The sequence below is a fragment of the Polypterus senegalus genome, chromosome 1 (genome assembly GCF_016835505.1).
Source record: "Polypterus senegalus isolate Bchr_013 chromosome 1, ASM1683550v1, whole genome shotgun sequence".
In the NCBI taxonomy this organism is placed as follows: Eukaryota; Metazoa; Chordata; class Cladistia; order Polypteriformes; family Polypteridae; genus Polypterus; species Polypterus senegalus.
Window position 1 is genome coordinate 328047139 of NC_053154.1, and position 23565 is coordinate 328070703.

Consider the following 23565-nt stretch of genomic DNA (forward strand, 5'->3'; position numbering starts at 1 on the left):
GGAGACGTAGCGTAGATCCCATGGCTGCTCCTCCAGATCTAGTGTCAAATGGGCATTCCAGCCGGGCATGAGACTCAGCAGTCTGCCACAACAGCGAACTAGGAAGGCATGTCAAGGAGACGCACCAAGCCAATTTATGGAATTCCAAACAAGAGACTTCACTGAGCTGTCAAGTTTGTATAGAAGTTCAAAATTCAGCAACTTCAGCCTTCCCAAAAACCTGAAGTACTTTGACCTTAAGAGTTTAGAGAGTACCGAATCTCACACGCTTTTTAAAAACACCCAAATTTAAAACTTCTTTTCTAGCACTATCAAGAAACCGATTCTGTATAATTTCACATCGAAGTCTGAGGTCTGCTTAGATATTTTCAGTAGTGTGCTTTTGAGATTTCTGATATTTAGATGCAAGAACCACCCATGTATATATGGCAGAATGAGCATTACTTTTCATTAGAAAAGAACAACGGATGAACCTTTTCAGCCTGAGTAAACTGAGACCATGTGGTGATCTGACTGATGCATGTTCATTAAAATCACTTGTTTATCATGGATGCTGGGTAACAGCAGAATATGGACAACTATTGGAAAACAGTTTCATGCAGAGAAATAACACGTTTTAGGTTAATGTGGTGACTGATGCTTAAAAGAGACCTTTGAATGTTAATTATTATTTTATCTGGAAACACCATAGGAAGAGGAATTGATGTTCTGATGGGATGAGTAGTCTTCTGTTCCAAAATCTTATTTTTCTAAATGGCACGTTCAAACACTTTCTTGACATTACTAGTACCTCTGTCTTACAGGGCACCCAAATAACTTTACACTTGCAGTTTAACAATTCAATAACAAATTCATTTTCTTAACACCTTATATACACACGTGTGTATTTTTTTTTTTTACATCTATCATTTGATGTTGCAGGCTTTGTTTGAAGTTGTATTCACCGCCTATGTTTGTTTTAACAAAAGACTTTCGGTGCACTCACTCTTTAGCCTCCAGAGCGCTAATTCTTTGGCACAGGCCAAATTTTGGCCACTTTGTTAAAAAAGAACATAGTTTGTGCTGTGTTAGAAAAGCCAAAGAAAAAAGTAAAACAGGGAGAAAACTATTGTACAAAATACTCACTCACCTAATAGGAGAATTCTCCATGAGCTTGGAAATGTTTCCTAAGTGTGCGTCCATGCCACCAACCCCTTCATCTTGGTCCAGTCTTAACACGGCTTCCGAGGGATACTTTGAAAGGTTTCTTCAGATAGGAAAGAAAAAAAAAAAAAAAAAAAAGAAAGATTTATGTGAGATATGAGGACACAAACACAGAATGAGATTCCTTCACAGGATGTCTGGGCTCAGCCTTGGAAATAGGGTGAGGAGTGCAGACATTTGGGAGGAACTCAAGGTAGAGCCGCTGCTCCTCCAAGAGACAATTCAGGTGGTTCGGGCATCTGATTAGGATGCTTCCTGGACACCTTTATATTATATTTAGAGATTATATTTTTTGGCTGGCCTGGGAATGCCTCTGTATCCCACCCCTGGGCGATTTGGAGGAAGTAGCAGGAAAAAGGGATATCTGGGCATCATTGATTAGATTATTCCCACAAACTGGGCCCAGAAAAGTTTTTGGTTGAACATTTCTATTTGTAAACCTCCAAAAATTAAACAAGAAAACAAAAGATTCTCACCTGTCTAGCATGCAGGATACCTGGGTGCTGCTCACATCAGTAATGTATCCCGATGATAAAGCAAAGAGTTTTTCCTGCTGGTCACTCACAACAACTCTGTCTCCTACCATGAATGTCACAGCAAAGGTTCCTCCTCTGCGGAGCTGAAACCGAGTCAGGTATTGATTATCAGAAAGAGTCTGCACAAGTCCAGCCCTCATAAGGTTTCCAAGACACCCGCCATATTTCTCTCTGTAAGACAATAATGGAGCGTATGAAGCTGCAGTTCCGCCAATTAATTTTAAATGAAGCAGAACCAAAATTCATTCAAAATTAATTATTTTATAATGATCAGCCACACAAAGAAAATTGCTTTTTTATTCAAAGGCTATTTAGCCCACCAAATCAAATGAGAAGAGCATTAAATTGTAGAAGAAAAATACAAATTATAGGAGCTTCTGAGGTAAAAGCCACATTGGTTGCTCTCCATCACAACTGTTCCTTTCTCAGATGGGATGGATGGATGGGACTTTATTAATCCCAAGGGGAAATTCACATACTCCAGCAGCAGCATACGGATAAAAAGTACTAAAAAGTGTCCAGTGAACGAGTCCACAAGACAAAGAAGGACTTGAAAAAGCATTAAACACAACATAAAATCCCCCAAATGTCTGAATGGTTTTTTTGGGATACACCAGCTTTCCTACTAAATTTCAAACACATGTGAGTTGGACTAACTCGTGACTGTAAATTCACTGTTTATATGAGAGTATATAGGGTGGTCCAGATCTAATTATGCAATTTTCACTACGCTATAACTTAAGTTCATTACATAGAAGATCACTCGAAAAATCCCGGACCATCAAGAAGTGTGCGAACTGACGACATGAAGAATTGTCTTCGGGCCGAACTGGAATCGTCAACGCATAAATCAGTCATCCAGATGATCTGGACCACCCTGTAGGGGTGTGTGTGTGGGAGGATGTGCTGGGTGATGGACTGTCATGCCGTCTAAGAATGGCTTCTGCTTTGCACATCAATCTGGCGGGATGAGCTATGACCACCTTTAACCCGGATTATACAGGTTAATGGATGGATGGGATAAAATGGTTGTGAGCCTCTAGTTTACACTCATTTTCATATTTATTGCACATCATTTACTAGATTATTGTCATTGCAATGGGAAATGGTGAAATGATCAGTGTCCTGTGGTATTTAGACTAATCTTTAAAGTCACAGCAAGATAAACATGTTGTGTTGAAAATGCATATGAAGGGAGATTCTGATATTTTTGATTCTAACTGAAACGGTAAGTATTGGTTCAATTGAGTTTTTAATTTGTAAGAGAGCAGCATAATAATCACATAAATGTATTTGAAATGTGCATCTCTGGATGGAATTAAAAATGTTTCTAAAATTATGAACACAAATCGACAAACAGTTAACCATGCATGTATGTATGGCTTGTTATAAAAATGCTGGTAAGTTAGCATTAAATGTTAAACATGCAAGATATCGTACTAAATAAAAATAGCAGTAGCTCAAAGATATCTACTACATTACTATGAAGAGATCAAAATGCATTGAGAATCTTCCTAACCAAGCCAAGAATGGTTAGAATTTTTAGCTATCATATTTATTAATGTTAATACAAAAATGAATGCACTATATGTTGAATATCCAATTATTGAAAATACGAAGCTCAATTCACTTGCTATACAAAAAATACAAACTCAAAATGAAAATAGACAGTAGTGTAGTTTACCACAAAACTGATACATAAAAGAATCAACTATATAAAAAAAACACTAAGGTTTGCACGTCCCTCAGAGCAATCTGATCGCTCAGTTTGGCCTTGGTGACGCAACGAAGAGGCAGTACGAGTGTGAGACGCACAAGGAAGAGTAAAGGTGCACGCTGAAAGAGTCACGTTCAAAAGACAGAAAGTATAAAGCTGGGCAGGCAGGAAGGAAAGTGCTTTGAAAATAATGACGCAGGCTTCACAGGAACACACTTGAGAAATGGAGTGCCGGATTAAGAGAGGTTTAGGCACATGCAAATACAGAAGAAAGGCGCTGAAGGTACATGTAGGGCAAGCAATAGAATTAGTTATTAGCGGCTTTCAACAGGTACTATGGCTAGTATTTACATAAAAGAAAACTGTGAAGGCAATTGTTTTTGCTCAAAATACAGCAGGGAGTGTGTTAAATGGATGAATAAGATGCATGGACATCTCGTTTCTGGTGTCATTTAGGGTACTTATCTGACCATTGATGGTACGACACTAGTTAAGTAGGTGAAAGTACGTTTTGCAAACCTGAAAGTCACTGAAGCCATTATTTAGTTCAACCTTCTGCTTGTCCAATCATACACTATGTAATGAAACAATGAACATTATAAAGGACAGCACATATGGACTGGCATCCTGATTGGACTGAACAAAGAATGTTACCCAGTCAGAAGCCTAGTACACTGGAAGGAATAGCAGAGATGATCACTGATAAATATTTTCTCCCCCAATACACTAGGCAGCAGCCTCCTCGGGTTATATTCCCACATTGAGGCCCATAGGGCCTGCTTGGACCTGTAGCATCGTGAGGCAGCCCTGCTGGGCTCCATGGGGGCTGCCAGAAGGAGCTGATGGGATTCACAATCCCTACTTTTCTGAAAGTTCTGATTTACCTGGAAGTACTTCCATCAGGCTATGCCCAGGCACAGGAAGTGCTCCAGGATCCAAGATAAAGGGAACCACTCAACCTCATCCAAGAGAGTTGGAGTTGGAAGGAAGGAGGACAAAGCTCACCTGGGAGGTGTGGAGGAGAGAAAGAAGAATTGAATTGTGGTTTGCTTATGCCTCGTTTAAATGCTTTGTACAGGGTATTTGCATAATAATTATACCCGAACTTGAGTCTATAAGGTTATGTCTGGAGTTTGAGGTGCTGCAACGCCTCTTGGTGGTCACAACATTCAATGGAACTTTACTAAGCTGGGACTTGTTTTGGTGGGAAGGCAGGAGGGAATGTTGCAGGCGTGACATGTGCCTAAACAGCCTCTTCATATGCAGTAAACATTTAATTTTTAAATGCTGTACTGTTTGAACAGTCATCACAGGTAAAACCTATTTGCAAACAGCAGAGCCAGTGCTGCCTGTTCTAAACCATTCCTCTTCTGATCCTCACTCCATTTGTTTTTTCTTACAATCATTATCAACAGTCAACATTAGTGGAGCTGGCGTGGACTCACTTAGAGTTCAGTAGATTTTTGTATATTATTTAACAATCAAAACTGGGGGTTGGGATCAAATAAAGGTGCTGAACATCTCACTATTGGCTTTTGCATATTGATTTTTCTTAAATATCAGTTGGAATTCTAAATTCAATATGTTGTCCAGCCAATAGCTACCACATCCCACTGCTGCTCCACTTTCTGCCCAGTGTTATTCTTTTCAAATTCACTGAGCTGACCAGCTTTTCGATATTTTCTCTAAACCATGCCATCTGGACACAGCTATAGTCAAGATATCAGCGACAGACAACACAACAGCTCATTGTTCTCTTGTACCAGAGACCAATACTCAGTAGATGCACTGTGCTTAGCCTGCCTTGATACTTGTTTATTTCAAAAATCTTCAGAAATCAAGAAAAGTAATATTTTTATCAAATGATCAAATGGATTGTACCGGTTTTGAAGTATGTATTTTTGGGTTAACAACAGGCTGTGAGATAAAAGGTTTCTCAGGGATTCTGATAAGCTTTGCTACAATGTCTTCTGTTGGTGCTTTTCTGAATAGGGCCACATAAAACAAGTGCAAAAGTGATCAGTTATTTGCAATAAAAAGAGTGAATGCTTTCCGACCTTCTACCCATTTTGATGTTACCTTGGCTAAAGTAACCATCTCTAATCCTGTACCATACTGTTCACATGTCTGTTGAGATTTTGGGAGTTTCACTTTAAATGTAACTTCAGGTCTAAAATAAAGTGTTCCGGTAGTCCATGATGAAATCCATTACTTGCCTCTCTTCAGGTGAAAGCAACCATATATTTTTACGCCCCCCACGGCGCTCAGTACTTTGACTCTCCAAGGCACAAAGCAGATACCACTTGCTGAAGTATTGTAAGTGCTCCTCTCTCAAATGGGAGCATTCCTGGGTGAAAAAAGAATGAGGGATTTCGACAGTCATATCTTCCATGGCAACTGGATGCTCTTCAACCCTTAACCAAAGAAACAAAAAAAAAAAAACTCATGACCCACAGCAAATTGGCAAGCAGTGTATGTGTGTGAGTGAGCAAAAAAACAATCTGTAAAACTTTCAATTATTCCTACCTGCTAAATATTGCACAGTTTCTCCTTTGAGGACAAAACTTGCATATCTGCGTATTGCTGATCACTGGTGGTAGAGGGGCAGCTTTTGGTTGACCTTCTGCCGTTTGCTGAATAGCATTGTCAAGGTGGAAAGCCAAAGTATTCCTCAGTTTAAGCAATTCTGTTTCAAAAACAGCAACAACATTGTACAAATTATTACTTAGTATTAATAAAATTTAGTATCACAGTTTGATTTATCTGCTTGTCAGCAGGCAGCATTAAAATGTTTGACGCAAAGCCATGTATTTCCTCACGAATAAATATTCTGTGTCACCTTTTGATGACAAGCAAGGCTAATTAAATAAGAAAGGCAATTTTATTTACTGTATATACTTGCGTGTCAGTTCTCCCGCAGATAAGTCGGGGCTTGATTTTTTATAATGTTGGTCATATAAGTCGAATGCGGAAAACTCATGCTATTGGTCCAAGAGATTATGATATGCTAATGCCGACCTGACAGAGTAACCATGGTGCCTTTTTTTTTTTTCTATGTGTTGTGCCTACGTGACCACGCGGTAATACCCAAACTATTCTGAAGCGACACTTGCACAGTTTTGTGTTTTTTGTATCTCACACCCTCATACACCTTTATTGTAAGAGCATCCCTTATCTACAATTAAGCGTTCGATCAGAAGAAAATATGCAGCTGGTTTTAAATTAATAGTCGTTGAAGTGGCAAAAGAAACTGGTAACTGCGCTGCTGCAACAAAATTTAAAGTGTCTGAGAAACTGGTTTGAGATTGGAGGAAGCAAGATGTAAAAAAAATTAAAATAAAATAAAAAAATAAAAAAAAAAGTGTTGCACTTTTGAACGGACGTATAAGTCAGGGTCTGAGTTTATGCTCGATGTTTCGGGTTTCAAGACCCAACTTATATGCAAGTATATACAGTATATAGCACTTTACAAGATCATCTCAGACACTAGCACAAAAGTGACTCAATTAATTCAAATATGGAATAAAATGCATAGACATACACGCAAAAGCAATCTTAAAACAAACTACAACAAAGAATATACAAAACTTCGTAATGCACAAAAGCAAGACCAGGAAAAAAAAAAAAATCATAGACATAGTAAAACCTGATAAAATTACACAAAAATATCCACAGGGTCTACTGATCTCACATCTACAAGAATTGAGGTCCACAATTAGGATCCACAAGCTCAAATGCAAAATCTCTTTAGTCTTAAGGCTGGTCCACAGGACAGCTAACAAACCATGAACAGAAGACCTCAAAGACGTGGATGCGATAGAAAGCTGCAGTAGCTCAGTAATATAGGTAGTAGTTTGACCAGGTAGTGCTCCAAAAGTGAGAACCAGGGATTTAAAATGAACACTGAATTTCATGCATAGGTGTGATGCCTTGAAGCAGTATTCTGCACCAGCTGAGGGCGACACAGTAAAGATGAATTTAAGCATGTGAATGGTTAAGTTACAGAAATCAAGCTGAGATGACACAAATGCCTGCACTATCCTCTCCAGCTCTCTTTGGGGAAACCATTTGCCCGAGATTAGCAGTGTTCCTGAGGTGGTAGAAGCAAGACTGTGTTACAAAGTGAACATGATTGTCAAAAGTAAAAAAGTCTGACCAAAAGAAAGTCCTAAGTTTCTAACAGCGGATTTTACAAAAGAGGAAATAGGGCCTAGGTTGTCTAGAATCTTTGGGATTAAACTGTCAGGTACTCCAATTAACATTTTTGTTTTGTCAGTATTTAGTTTCAAATATCTCTCAGCTATCAATCTTTTAAAACATACAAGCAATCATGCAAAATAGAGAATGTTCAATATGTGACATAAGTGTATTTCATCGGTAGAACAGTGGTATGATATGCATTTAAAACTGCTCAAAATATGACCAAGCGGAAACATATAAAAGGCAAATAAAAGAGGGCCCATAGCAGAACCTTGGGGCAAACCAAAGGACAAAGTAGTAAATGACAACGCCAAGTTACCAGCAGCCACAGAGAAATTCCTAAGAACCACTACAGGGATGACCTTACACTCATCTGGAATGTCTCAGTAAGGATACGACGATCAACCGTGTCAAATGTGGCTGTAAGATCCATCAACACCAGTGCACAATATTCACCTGCCTCTGTGTGCATTAGAATGTCATCAGAGACTCTGAGAAGTCTCGACTCGGTAAGAACTATTCAGTCTCTTTGAATGATGTCTCCTTAATAAGTGACCCATTTTCGGGAACCCACTTTTTCCCCTAAGACAATTTAATATGAAAAAATAATATTTATGAGTTAAGAGTCTACTACAAACAAATTAGAATTATCAATGTACCTGACAGCTTATCTTTGAGCTGTAGTAGGAAATCCATTTGAACATGTTTAGAATAGGCATAGGGCACACAAAAGGTATTCCGGCAACCTGAGTCCAACTGCTGTGAAATTATAAAGCTACCTGAGGGGACTGCAAACAACCTATATTTATTTTTAACTGCAACTAGTACATCTATTAGCAAACATCTCATCTCATTGAGGGACACGAGGGCAAAAGTTTACCACTGCAAGTCACACTGATTCCCAGTTTTATTAATGCATAGAGGAAAACCCATGAAGACACAGAGAGGTGGCCACTGCACATACGAGATTTGATTCAAGAATCCTGGTGTTGTGAATCAGTACCAGTAACCACTTCAGACACTAAAATGGATTGCAGTTTATAACTTACTTGTTCTGCAAGGTGCCTTATTTGGCGCTTACTTTGAAAGGCACAAATCAGAAAGCCATGCTCCACACACCCTATGAAAGTTAAAATGCCCTCTAGATATCCATAAGAATTGACAATCACAAACAGAATGATAGTGGAAAAAAATTAATCTGCAGAGCTAACAAGGAAGTCTTTGATCTTCTAGCACTTAAAATTAGTTAAAAGCAAATCTAACAGTAAGATGATCCACTGAAGCTGGGGGACCCTCTCAATCAATTAGCCTTATACAATCCACTAGTACCTCTCCTATCCATGTGGTCCCCAGGAACTGGATGCATGTTGCCAGACTTGAGGTAGACAAGAAATCCAGCTTCTGGATCTTTCCGTTTTTCTTGGCTCATTAGGGTATACAAAGTAACCTGCAAAAAAAAAAAAAAACCAACACATTGCAATATGCCTACATCGACAACAGAGCTTCTTCAGCTTAAAGGTTCAAAATTTAAGGCAAGATTTTAGAAGCAACAATAAACAAATTGTAACTTGATTGATGTCAACAGCAGTTACAAAATTTTTAGCTTGTGGAGGTAAAAGTAAAAACAAACAATTTGCAAATGGAGGAGGAGATGTCAAACTTGGTGATCAATTTGCTGGTCTCATCTCCAGTGTAGGTCATATTATACAGCCATAAAATGCTAAGCATGACAACTTATACAAAACACAGTTATTACTTACTCACAAAGCCTGGCATTTTCTTTAAGCGAAGCATGGCAAGTTCAGCAACGATATAATGTAGGTCTTAGTCTCATTCGTTCAATCAAAACTTTACTGTGCGAGTAATAATACTTCTATTGTTTCGGAAGGATATACCTGCCATTAAAGTGATCAGGTTTGCCTTATGGATTAATGCTGTTACTAGTTGATGGGAGAAATTTCATTACTACATGCACATAAATTTGAAACCGAGACATTTTAGTTTTAATGCCCAACTATATATAAATTACAGTGAGATAAAAAGTCACTTCCATACCTGGCTTCGGTGTTCAATAGAGTTCGATTCCTTGCCAGTTTTTAGTTCCAGAGGCATAACTCGCTGCTGTGTTTTCGATCTCCTGTGGATTTTTACGGTTGCAGTGATGTCAATCTTGCCCTTTAGTCCAAATCGAGGCGACCAAATATTCTCTTCAATGTCCAGGAATTCTGTTATGGTAACATTGCAGGCAGATTCCTGCTTGCTCATGTTCCCATCACTCTGGCTAAAATGAAGAAAAATTGAAAGTGCCATCAGTTAAAATAATTTTAAAGATATCTGCAAACAGGTGTGGGAGAAATCAAATATTAACACATAAAATAATCTAGACTGTAGAGACAACCAAGTGTTTATTAAGATACTATATAGAGACTTCACAATGTGTGGCTGGTCCTAAATGTACAGCAATTTCAGTAAAATCATTTGATAGTCACAGATGTGTTTGTTAAAATTTTAATTAATATAAACAAAACTAACGGCTTCCAAATTAAACCAACAACTACAACTACTACATCTACAAAGATATTGAAAAGAAAATTAAATTTAAAAAAATTTATATTTCATCGTGCTTGGTGTGTGTGTGGGCCGGCCCTGCAGTGGGCTGGCGTCCTGCCCGGGGTTTGTTTCCTGCCTTGCGCCCTGTGTTGGCTGGGATTGGCTCCAGCAGACCCCCGTGACTCTGTAGTTAGGATATAGCAGGTTGGATAATGGATGGATGGATGGATGGATAATATTTCATCCAGAATATCTGAGTAAGCAACATAGTGCTGCTACTACCTTAAAGCTGTAGAGTCTTAAGTTGCTGCCATGTGAAGTTTGTAAAATTTTCTCTATATATCAGAAGGATTTTCTCTAGATACTCCAGTTCACTCCCAAATCTGAAAGACATGTTAGACTGATAAGCAACTTTAATATGTGTTATATAGTGTTGTAAGTTGGCAACTTAGAAAATTATTTTCTAGATATTAGTGTTCTTAGACATAATTATGTCTGGAAGTGATAAAGTGGTGTCTTATAAAATATTTCATGCTGAATTTATACATTTTTCCATCTTTTGATAAAAAGTTTACTTTATTAATTATCAGTTTCTCTTTCACAGCACCATGGTTTCCATGGGAGTCACCATATTGTGGGTTCGGTCACCAGGATACTGTTCTCAGTTTCTGGGGGCGCAGTTTCATGCGCTGGGATTTAAAGTGTCACATAGGTGACATCAGACACCACAACACTCTATTCACCATCCTTGATTTGGATAGGCAACTGAAAACAAAGCCTGTTTTTTGTGCATGTACTTTTTACTATTCTGGTTTAAAATTTCTTCCTCATTCCATTTTACTGCGATTTTGACTAACACCCAGATTTTTGGTGTGTGGTTTCTCTTGTGTCAACCAAAGGGGCAATGATCCCTTTTCTGAATCTGACCTTGACTTATTTCCAGCGCAATTATTATTTTTGTCCTGTTCAGAATCTGACAGTACACAGAATAATAGCCAGCAAGCATGGAATCCAATTTTAAAATCTAATTTTATACTGTATTTATGCCAGTTTATTGGGCTCTGCTTCTGGATTATGGTTCTTGCCATTTGTTTGCCTCCCTGCAAACCAGACACACTACATTTTTTCCCTCTAGTTTCAGTTTTCGCTACTCCCCAATCTGTGCAGCTGCATTTACCCTTAAAATGCACGTACCATGGAGTGAAAAGTAATCATTCCCACTAAGAAGTAAGCCAAAAAGAATAGAAAGATACTATGGTAACGTATGGTAATAAAACATCAAGAGCTATAAAGAAAATTAAACAAGTGGTCCTCTCATCTAACAGCCTTTCACCTTTTAAAATCAGTTAATCCATTCTTACAGTTTCAACTGCAGCGGCTTCTGGCCAGCCTGTGGTGATGGTTCAAGGAAGTCTCGGGCCCAGCTTGCTAGAGAGGGCAGGTACTCGTCTACTTCCTGCTTCAGTTCAGTTTGATTCAGCTTCATGCTGTACCTGAGAGAATGGAATTTAATAAATAAGCAAAAATGCAGCCAAACAGTTACTAAATTATTCTAATAATGTAGACTTTTACGCAGGAAATGTGTGTCCAATGTATCTATTGGAATGCACATACTACAAGAAAGTAAGAATAATAAAATAATAAAACATTTTATTTATATAGCACCTTTCCCATGCTCAAAGCGCTTAAAACAAAATTATACAAATAACTTCTGCATAGAACAATAAACACAGGATACACAAAATCATTAAATAGAATTAACAAATAAACCAGAATATAATACTAAATTCAATACTAAATGAAATGCCTGTACAAATCATATAATTTATAACACACACAAAATTTATCCAGAGCATCTAGACAAAGAGGTAAACTGAAAGAAGAAGCAGAGAGTTAGGTTAAGGTCTGAACAGATGAGTTTTTTAAAAGAATGAACCGATCTAATTAATCAATTTCGAGAGGTCATTTCGAAGTCTGGGCACTATACAACTGAAAGCCCTGTCACCCATAGAGTGCAGGTTAGTGTGGGGCACAACAAGATTGCCAGAATCAGAAGACCTCAGTGGGTGAAAAGGAGCAGAGTGATGGAGAAGGTCACTGATGTTGTCCAGTGTGAGACCATTTAAAGCATTGTAGGATATTAATAGAATTTTATACTCAATCCTGTAAGACACAGGGAGCCAGTGGAGGCAAGACAGGATGGGGGTGATGTGCTCGCTGTTGCTGGTTGACGTAAGGACTCTTGCAGCAGAGTTTCAAACCAGCTGGAGTTGTGATACAAGATTAGAAGGGGCACCTGCCAGCAGCGAGTTACAATAATCGATGTAGGATGTGATAAACGCAGTGACAAGTTTCTCAGCGTTAGAAAAGGAGAGGAATGAGCGAACACGGGATATGTTAGAGAGATGGAAATAAGAAAGATTCTTAATGTGGTTTATGTGGGTGGAGTAAGAAAGGGAGGAATCAAAAAAGACACAAAGATTCCTTGTCTAGGTCTAACAAAAATCACCATTAAGAGTGACTGGAAAGAAGCTAATTTTCTTATGTTGCGCTTTAGTGTCGATTTGCAGGAGTTTGGTTTTGTTGCAATTTAATTTTGAATAGTTATGTTGCATCCAGGTTTTAATCTCACTTGGCAAGGTGTGAGCGGAGAAAGCCCTGATGAAGTTTTACTTTTAACATTGAAACACAGCTGAGTATCTTCTGCATAGAAATGACAACCCAGTCCATAGCTACAAATAATATGGCTACGGAGAAGCAGAAGGCAGTGTACAGAGCCCCGAGGAACTCCTTGTATGACTGGCGCCGAGCTGGATCTGCTGTTGCCAAGACAAACAAACTCTTGCCTGTCAGTCAGATAGGACTTGAACCACTGGAGGGCAGTGCCAGAGACACCCAGGAAGTTCTCCACTCTGGACAGTAGAATGTCATGTCTGACGGTATCAAATACTGCACTGAGAATTAATATGCTGGTTTGTCCAGAGTCTGCTGCCATAAGCAAATCATTGATTTCTTAACGCACAGTTGCTGCGCCCTGAAACCAAACTGAAAGGATTTGATCAAAATTATTAGAAGTTAAGTAATTGGGGTGTTGGGAGGCTACAATAGACTCAGGAACTTTTAACAGAAAAGGTAAGTGAGAAATAGGCTGAAAATTGTTAAGATGGTCAGCATCAAGACCAGTGATTTTTAACATTGGGGTTACAGAAGCAATTTTAAAAGTGGTGGGCACAAAGCCAGTGTCAAGGGATGCATTAATTATTGTTGTAACAGTCAGGATAATGGCTTGAAGGCAGAACTTAAGTGTGGTGGGGATGGGGGTCCGGAACACAAGTAGTTGGCCTCATCTTACAAAGCAGGTCATTAACAAATGCAGGTGTGACTGGTAGAAATTTAGTAAAGGAGCTGGATAGAGTGGGCAGACAAGGAAAGATATAAATGGATGATGGATTTATGTTAGCTGAATTATTTAAACCATTAAATTTTAATACGGAAAAAAGGGAGGAATTTTTCCAGACTTCAGTAGGAGAAGTAACTGGGCCAGAAGCAGGTTGAAGTACTTTATTAACTTACATGACATTTTCTCAAGGTGTCAGGCCAGCTGATATCATAGACCATAATTCAGAATTTTACCATGGAGATTAACCCTTAAAGGAAACTTCCTTATGTTTAAAACAGAGCCGTTTTATCTAGTTTCTGAAAGAATTATGACATTTACAGGTAAGAAGAGGGAGAGGTAATGAGACAAGGGATTTGCCGATGCTTAAATTGACTCTACTTGAATATGTGTGTGCTCATATTCACCTTGTGATTGAGCTAGGGCCCCGTCCAGATATTGTTCCTGCCTTACGCGCAATGCTTGCTGGCACTGGCAAGATGATGGATGGAATAATTAAACATGTATAACGAAAATATTTCAATGTTTCTTGTAGTACTAGGGTGTTGTACCGTGTTAGCCATTATGAATGTAGAGGAAAGCCAAGCAAAATGACACCTTTTATTGGCTAACTAAAAAGATTACAAATATGCAAGCTTTCGAGGCAACTCAGGCCCCTTCTTCAGGCGAGATGTAATACAGAAACTGGAGTTCCCTGTGTTTATATACACACGAGGACAAGAAACAACATTGGTAAATCTGCAAATTATTGAACAGTTTTTCCACAGATGACTTCTCCATTTTGCCTTTTTTTTTTTTTTTTAAAATAATGATACAGTGGAAACTGTTGTTTGTTGTTTTACACCTGAGGTTACATTTAAAATGATTTTAGAAACTGGTAAGAACCACATTTTTTTCTTTTTATTATGTCCCGACACGTAAAACCAATAGAAGTGCAAGAGGGTGTACTTTCTTTTTCACATGACTGAACTCTATATAAAGTCAGAAAAAGCTAAAATATAATGGAAGCCGATATCGATGATACTTACATGTCTCCGAGGTATCTTGGTGCCAATAATGTTTTACGAGCTAATTCATGTAACACGTCCTCAGAAAAGTCACTGAAAATAGCAGCCTTCTGGAAAATGTCGTGGAGCATTGTACCTACTAGCATCTGTTTGGAGCTGCCATCAGAAGCCTGAAAGAGTTAACATCACCAAACCACTGTAAGCACACACATTACCATCACATGAGATGTGAATCTGATCCTTTAGTTTATAAACAGGTCTGAATAATCAATTGATCACATACAGTATTGTGCAATTTATAGAATATACCACCACAAGGCATTTTACATAGCAATCAAGAAAACATTTCAAATAAGAGACAGATAAAGGAAGATGCAGTGTCACATTCATTTAAAACAAACACTACAAAATGTACCAGTTAATGGAATGGGGTGCCACCAATGCCCTCTCATTACCACCCAAACATCTCTTAACAGACAACAATTTGGAACATTTATCCTAAATTCCTTGAGAAGTTTAATGAGTGCATACATAAAACCTTGATGCATATTTTTCAAAGATTACTGCATACTAGGGGAAATTCCTAAAGACTAGAACTAGCAAATGTTATCCTATTATATAAAGAAGAGGGTTGGTTAGACCGATCCAAAGAACTATATGCCAGTAAGCTTAACACACGTCATGGGTAAATTAATACAAGCTAATAATAATAATACTACAAGATGGACCATTACATAGCAAGAACAAATGCATAAGACTAGCTTTCAAGAAGGTCTGACATGAGAAGCTAGTGAAGAAAGAAAAAGAAGAAGTGGGAATAGAGCGTGTAGATGGGTACAAACTTAGCATAAACACTAATAAGGGTTATGGTGAAATAAACTTTTTCAGAATTTGGAGATTTAAAAAAAAAAAAAAAAAGTGTCCCACAGTGATCAGTAATGGGGCTGATGTTCTTTATGGACTATGAGGAAAGATTAAAGTGTAGAACAGGGGTCTCCAATCTCCCCCCTCACCCCCCTGAAAGCTACTCATATTTTCTAACGTTTATTCTCATAGCTTATTTCAACTCAAACAAACTGAACATGCTTGTTTTGCCTAAACATTTACAAAATTTACATTTTGCATTAAAACATCACAAAAAATATGAAGTTCACCTGCAAGTGCATTTTATGTCTGTATGCATTTTCTCGTATATCTCACACTATTGGATTAAAACATGAATGCTGTCAAAACAAAACAATGCAATTCCAAATCCACAGATATGACTTCTTCATTTGTCATTTTGTCACATGTCACGGTTTCACTTAATTCACAGGTCCAGTTGCATGTGTGATGTGTTTTTTAGTTAGTCAGATGACTCAACAAGAGAGGTGTGTGGTGGAGTGGAGCCACTGAGGTTCACTCTTATGGAGTCATTTTAATGTTCCTCTGTCAGTCGTGTTCTGAACTTTGATTTCGTGACATTCGCGGCAGACTCACAGAGGTATGGAGACCCAAACAAAGCAGACATTTTCAGCGCTCCTTGGTGAAGATTCTTATAGTTATCTGGCTCTACTAAGCTCCAGAAATGCTGAGAATGCTGTTGAGACTTTAGCTGCACATTATTTTGAAGGTTTACTAATATATAAAATCAAATGTCTGTCTGTCTGCTTTTTAAAGAGAGAACTACTTAACGGATTTAGGTCGAGTTTTTTTTTTCTATATTTTGCTTGAACATTCTGGTTGATTTTGCGACTTCTCTCCTTTCACTATATATCAGAGTTCGCTTGCGGTATCGATTTATTTGTGCGAATCCGAGAAACACACAGCAGGGCGAGGGGAGGGGCCGTCCATCACTTACTCACTCGTCAGCTTTGGGGCATGTTCCTGAACTCCGCTTAGCTAGCGAACAAGAGAACAATTGAATTCAACGTTGTGTGAGACTTAAAATAAAGCGTTACTTATGTCTTTATGAGTTTGAGTCCAGATAGGCTCTTAAGTGTGTGCCACATTGAAAAGATAGATTGCAATTCAGATTGTGGATCATGATATGATTTTTTGGAAAGAAAGATTGCCCACCCGAAATTTGACTAATCAAGTTTTCAAATTTATGTAGGATTCATTAACCCTTTGGCGAGCTACTTGGAATGGGGTTGCGAGCTACCAGTAGCTCGCAAGTGACGTGTTGGAGACCCCTGGAGTAGAACCATTTCAGTTTAAACAAATGGAGATAAAGAGGAAACATTACTTAAGCGATTAAAATTGTGAAGGGAGTCAGCACAATGGGAAGGAAACTCCACTCCAGACTTTATCAGAAATCTCCCAAGGATGCTGGTGAGACTTAGAAAAACAAACAGTGGCATTTCATGAGGCCAACTGCAGATGTTAGACACAAAAAACTAATAAAAAGGTAATTCCTAACTTGGGCAACTAACTACTGTGTGTGTGTGTGTGTGTGTGTGTGTGTGTGTGTGCGCACGCGCGTGCATCCCTTCTCCACGCTCAGGTTGGGTCATGCAGCTTATGGGCAATGCAGGAATCGATTTCACATATCTGCAGCACAGAAGGACAGTTGAGTGCATGGCGTGGAGCAGGAGGAGAATAAACATTAAATGGAGATAAAAAACGTTTCTCTTAAACTGTACTTTGAATCAATTACTTTTTAATAATTTGGTTGCATGGTGTGTGTATATATATTATATATATATATATATATATATATATATATATATATATATATATATATATATATATATATATATATATATATATATATATATATATATATATATATATATATACACACACACATACATACATATATATATACACACACACACACACACACACACACACACACACACACACACATATATACATATACAAACATACACACAGAGGGGGTCCTCGGGTTACAATGTCGCGACATACGACGGTTTGAGTTTAGGACGCTCATTCCCATAAAAACTAAAAACAAAAAACAGAGACGTGAGTGTTTCGGATTACGCTGTTAGCATCATACTTACAGGGGTGAACTAGTTTGGTTGTGGGTGGCGAAAGTACGCGGCATATGAGTGAGGGAGTTTGCGAATACAGTATTTTTGTTGCATGCTGTGAAAGTGAAAGTATGCTGTGTATGAGTGAGGGAGTTGCCATTAGCGTCGTACTTACAGACTACGTGGGCAAACTAGTTTGGTTATGCGCAGTGGAAGAATACGCAGTAACACAGCAAGGGAGTTGGCGAACTTGTTTGGTTGCACACGGAGGAAGTGTTCTATTTGTGATGCTTTGTTTGGCAACTTTTTGGCCCTTATCATGGCTCCTAAACAAAAGTCAGAGTCTTCAGATGGTAGTGTTTCGAAGAAGAGGAAAGCCATCACAATGGAAGTGAAATTAGACATTGTAAAGAGATCAGAAGGAATAAAAAGGAATTTATTTTTACACTCATTTTTTGTCATTTTATCTGTTACTACAGTACAGTGTACAGTACAGTATATTTATGTCCTTTTCCTTCTTCTGTGGCTTAGTTGTGTTTTCAAGTTCTAGATTATAATTTTGCAAATGTGTTAGGATATCAATCAATCAATCAACAAACATTTATTTATATAGCACATATTCATACAAAAAAAAATGTAGCTCAAAGTGCTTAATAGGTAAGTGACTTAGGCTAGGGTGTGTTTCGACTTACACCAAAATTTGGGTCACATCACTGTCGTAGGAACGGAACTGTGTCGTAACCTGAGGACCCCCTGTGTATGTGTGAGTGTGTGTGTATATATATATATATATATATATATATATATATATATATATATATATATATATATATATATATATATACACACACACATGCATACACTGTATAGACAGTTGACCTTTCGTTCTCCTATTAGCAACAAAGTATGTAGGCGAGTACTTGAACCGTAATCCTCACCTTAAATCGTTCACTCAGCACAGCACGCCTCATGCATCGGATGCTGTTTGCAACACTTGTGCCAGAAAGAAGATGATCAGGGGTTAGAATCAAGTACCCAGAATCTCTTTGGATGGTCCATGAATCAGAGTTGCACTTGCCCTCCAGGTGGATGATATCACCAGCTTTTACAGGTGTAGACTCCCTTAAAAAAACAAATGAAAGCTTAGTTCAATGGGATCATTTTTCCCACGATCTGGCAAGAAAGCCAATTAACATTTTACTAAATTTGTATTTAACAGTCAAATCATCTCTGTGACCAATACCATAAGATGCAACATGGATAAGAGGAGCAAACGGAGACACATTAAAAATGTAACGCTCAGAAAAATGAATAGCTTTCAGAGAAGGAAGCAAGAGATTTGCTAAATTAATGAAATGATAAACTGTACAGCATGAAATGTGGCTCAATACAGTCATTAGATTATTCTGAGGTGGAAAAACAAAGTGTTTAAACAATTCTGAATGCCAGAATTGCAAAAGCAACATCAATAAGACACTACAGTTGGAGGTTATTTTTCAATTTAGTACTTAAAAGTTCAGAATGGACAGTGATCTTTCAATACCTCAAAATCACCCTGTACACTGTGTTGCCATGTGCTCTAATTATATACCTGCCTTAAGTAACAGTTCTTTAAGAGGCTGTTTTTGATTAAAAAATCCTAGCTACAATTTGTAATATTTGTGAGGTTTTTTTGCTATGAAATGCTAGCAAGTAAAGCTAAAAAGGTTCATTTTGGAAACACAGATTACCAGAAATGAACAAAAGAAAGGGAACCGTTCATGAAAAGTGAAAACAAATCGGGTTCAGTCTAAGGCAGTGGTTCCTAACTTTTTTCTATGCCCAAAACCCTAAAAAATGTTTGATTTATGTTTGCACCCCCTACAAAAGTAATATCGTTTTTGAAGAAGAAGCCGCCAAAGTTCACATTTTTTGAACTTTAAAAAAAAAAAAAAAAAACTTAACGCAGTGTATAAAATTTAAATATAAATTGAACAATTTACATTTATAAATCTCAATGTGTCCGCCATGAAACTTAAGACTCTATTGACAATCCACGAAGCTCCATAGGGAGATGACACACGAACAACAATTGAGGGGTTTAGCAACTAGAGACCCCTGTGAAGATACGAGTACTCGCATGCCGCTAGGCAATGTGAAACAGTCGACGAGCTTTGCCCCATGATAACACCTGCATTGCCCTTCAAAAACAGATGTGCCACAAAGTTAAAAATTGCTGCGCTACTGCCAGGACCGCCAGCAGAAAAAAATGGGCAGAGTGTAAGCAGCAGGTGTTGCATCCAATTTAGCCACCCTTGCCCCTTCCTGACATTTCATAATCAGGCCTTACAAAGAAATTATTACTAGTATGTGCCCTTCTCTACAAATCTTTCCATCTCATAAAAAGTTATTCGTCTTTGTGAAAGCTCTGCCCACGGCAACGAACCCGTGAGAATGGGCATTTCTGCAGCAAATTCACAGATGAAAATTGCACATGCAATTCTTGATTCTTTAAAATATAATAGAACTGGAGCAGAAACTAATAAATGACCTACAAACGATGGCACACTGCAAGACATCGATTGGATCACGAGAAGGTCTGACAAGGCACCTCACTCAATTTTCAGCAAATTGCAATGCAGCGTCTCTCTGTCACTCTCCTGAAATGGCACACCACATGGGGGTGTGGGAACCCCTAGTCTAAAGGAAGCTACTATAAACAGTTTCATATTAACAGAACACAATTCAAGAACTGCTCAAGAGGTCTTACCAGTCATCTTTTAGAACGCACAGCTCCTTGAACTCCGCTTTCCGAGAAGCGGTTATGACAAGATGTTTTTCCAGATGTCCCCTTGCATCCTGCAGCTCCTTGACATCCAGAACACAGTACCGGTTGTGTAGTCCTCTGCTAAGTATGGCATTCTCTAGGATGACTGGTTTTTGTTTCCTTAAGCGAAGCAAAACAAAGGATATGGTCACACCACAAAGTTTTTCTTTTTTGCTATCGAATATAATGTGTATAAGAATAAAAAAATAATAAAAATAAAACCCTGTGTAAATCAAATCAAACAGATAACCAGGGAAGAAAACCACATACCCAGTGTGCTATGACCTCTGGGGCAGGGGCCCTCAACTCCAGTCCTGGAGGACCACCATGGCTGCAGGTTTTCATTCTAACCCTTTTCTTAATTAGTGACCTATTGTTGCTGCTAATTAAACTTCTTTTGAATTCATTTTAATTGACTTGTTCTTGAAGGGTCAGACCCTTTAAATTGTTTTTTTCCTTAATTAGCAGCCAAACAAAGCAACTGGTGTCCATCATACAATATCTGAAAATAAAGAAAGGTGAAGGTCCCAGGAATGTCAATCTGCTCAGGTCCACAAAACATTTTAACAGTACTCTTAGAAAAGAGAAAATCAACAATTTCGTAAACGTCTGCTATTACACCATGAGAGAAGCAACAAGCCATGAAATTAAAGGACGAGTTTGATTAATGACAAGACTCAGCAGCTCATTAAGCAGCTGGTTGGAGTGTAGCTGGTTGGAGTGTAGCTGGTTGGAGTGTAGCTGGTTGGAGTTTGAGGCCCTGACTTAGTTTGTCTTCTGTTGGCGCACTCACTTCACATTTCACTTCTGTTTGGGTGCCATTTAAGGAAATAAATGAAGCAATTCAGAGGAACAAATCTTAAAAAAGCAATTCAATTAAAATTAATTCACAAGAAATTAATTAGCAGGACAAACAGGGCACTCATTAAGAAAAGGGTTAGAATGAAAACCTCCAGCCATGGTGGTCCTCCAGGAACGGACTTGGCGACCCCTGCTCTAGGGAGCTGGCACCCACTTAGTAAACCCAGTAAGAGACTTTTAAACTATTGTAAATTTGTATATAATCAATCTTTTTTTCTCTCAATATGTAAAATGTCCTGTAATCGTTACTAACCTCATAACTACACAGACAACTAAAAATCACTTGGCTTCTCCAAAGAATTTTTTTACAACTCTCAGTGAACACTTTATTATCCCTAATCTGAAATGCCAAAATCCGAAGCTTTGAGTGCTGACATGATACCACAACTGGCATCCTGTACAGGCCTTGTTGCTGCCTTGCTTCCTATGCTAGCTGGGATAGGCTCCACCCATCCTAGGGATGCACGATAATATTGGATTTAAATTTGTTGTATTTGTTCCATCAGCCCACGCTGATTGAAAAGACCATGAAGAGGCTGCTGCTTCACTACCTGAGGCCACAGATCCGCCACGCCCTAGACCTTCTGCAGTTCGCATACCAGGAGAAGGTGGGAGCGGAGGATGCCATCATCTATATGCTACACCGATCCCTCTCCCACTTGGACAGAGGCAGTGGTGCTGTAAGAATTAGGTTTTTGGACTTCTCTAGCGCCTTCAACACCATCCAACCTCTGCTCCTTAGAGACAAGCTGACTGAGATGGGAGTAGATTCACACCTGGTGGCATGGATTGTGGACTATCTTACAGACAGACCTCAATATGTGCGTCTTGGGAACTGCAGGTCTGACATTGTGTTCAGCAATACAGGGGCGCAGCAGGGGACTGTACTTTCTCCGGTCCTGTTCAGCCAATATACATCAGATTTCCAATATGACTCGGAGTCCTGCCACGTGCAAAAGTTCGCTGATGACACTGCTATTGTGGGCTGCATCAGGAGTGGGCAGGAGGAGGAGTATAGGAAGCTAATCAAAGACTTTGTTAAATGGTGCGACTCAAACCATTTACACCTGAACACCAGCAAGACCAAGGAGCTGGTGGTGGATTTTAGGAGGCCTAGGCCCCTCATGGACCCTGTGATCATCAGAGGTGACTGTGTGCAGAGGGTGCAGACCTATAAATACCTGGGAGTGCAGCTAGATGACAAATTGGACTGGACTGCCAATACTGATGCTCTATGTAAGAAAGGTCAAAGCAGACTATACTTTCTGAGAAGGTTGGCATCCTTCAACATCTGCAATAAGATGCTGCAGATGTTCTATCAGACGGTTGTGGTGAGTGCCCTCTTCTATGCGGTGGTGTGCTGGGGAGGCAGCATAAAGATGAAGGATGCCTCACGCCTGGACAAACTTGTTAAGAAGGCAGGCTCTATTGTAGGAGTAAAGTTGGACAGTTTAACATCTGTGGCAGAGCGACGGGCATTAAGCAAACTCCTGTCAATCATGAAGAATCCACTGCATCCACTGAACAGTGTCATCTCCAGGTAGAGGAGTAGCTTCAGCTATAGACTGCTGTCACTGTCCTGCTCCACTGACAGACTGAGGAGATCGTTCCTCCCCCACAATATGCGACTCTTCAATTCCACCCGGGGGAGTAAATGCTAACATTACTCAAAGTTATTGTCTGCTTTTTTCATTTTGTTTTCATTTTTATTACTATTTAATTTAATATTGTTTCTTTGTATCAGTATACTGCTGCTGGATTATGTGAATTTCCCCTTAGGATTAATAAAGTATCTATCTATCTATCTCTATCTAAAAGCCCACATATATTGTTCAGCAAGTCTTTGATAGGCTGCAACAAAATGACAAAAGAACAGGCGCATTTTTTCACACAAGCGGAGCAGGACCTTTTATTCGAAGGATATGAAGAATTTCAAGATATATTATGCACAAGGGTTAACACTGCAAAAGCAGCCCACACCAGAAAAAGACGGCTGGCAAAAAGTGGCCGACAAATTAAACGCCAGGCAGTGTGCTTTGTACTTACTGAATGCAGCGTTTCATTTCCTATGTGTCAGATTAATTATTATTTAATATCTCATAATTCCAGATCAGACGTGAGCACAAGGAGAACATGGGGACAGGTTAAACTGAAGTACAAGAATATACTTCAAACTGGTAAATATTGGTATATAACTATTTAAAGAATTGTTGACATAAAGAATCATATATAATATAAAAAACATTAATTGTAAAGCTAATAAGAAGGCAGACAAGCAAAAAAACAGGTGGAGGTCCACGCGGTCCAGACCTA

At 38.7% G+C, this 23565-nt stretch overlaps 1 protein-coding gene across 1 annotated transcript in view; it reads right to left on the reverse strand.

The window, feature by feature from the left end:
• dna2 (DNA replication helicase/nuclease 2) overlaps positions 1–23565 on the reverse strand; it is a 53988-nt gene that overhangs the window by 22481 nt on the left and 7942 nt on the right. The window contains exons 4-13 of the mRNA XM_039737750.1: positions 20335–20511; positions 18524–18707; positions 14632–14780; positions 11568–11699; positions 9712–9937; positions 8986–9103; positions 5983–6142; positions 5673–5870; positions 1680–1910; positions 1130–1246 (exon numbers count right to left, since the gene is read on the reverse strand). Of these exons, the coding sequence (XP_039593684.1) occupies positions 1130–1246; positions 1680–1910; positions 5673–5870; positions 5983–6142; positions 8986–9103; positions 9712–9937; positions 11568–11699; positions 14632–14780; positions 18524–18707; positions 20335–20511 (1692 nt within the window). The remainder of the gene's footprint in view (positions 1–1129; positions 1247–1679; positions 1911–5672; positions 5871–5982; positions 6143–8985; positions 9104–9711; positions 9938–11567; positions 11700–14631; positions 14781–18523; positions 18708–20334; positions 20512–23565) is intronic.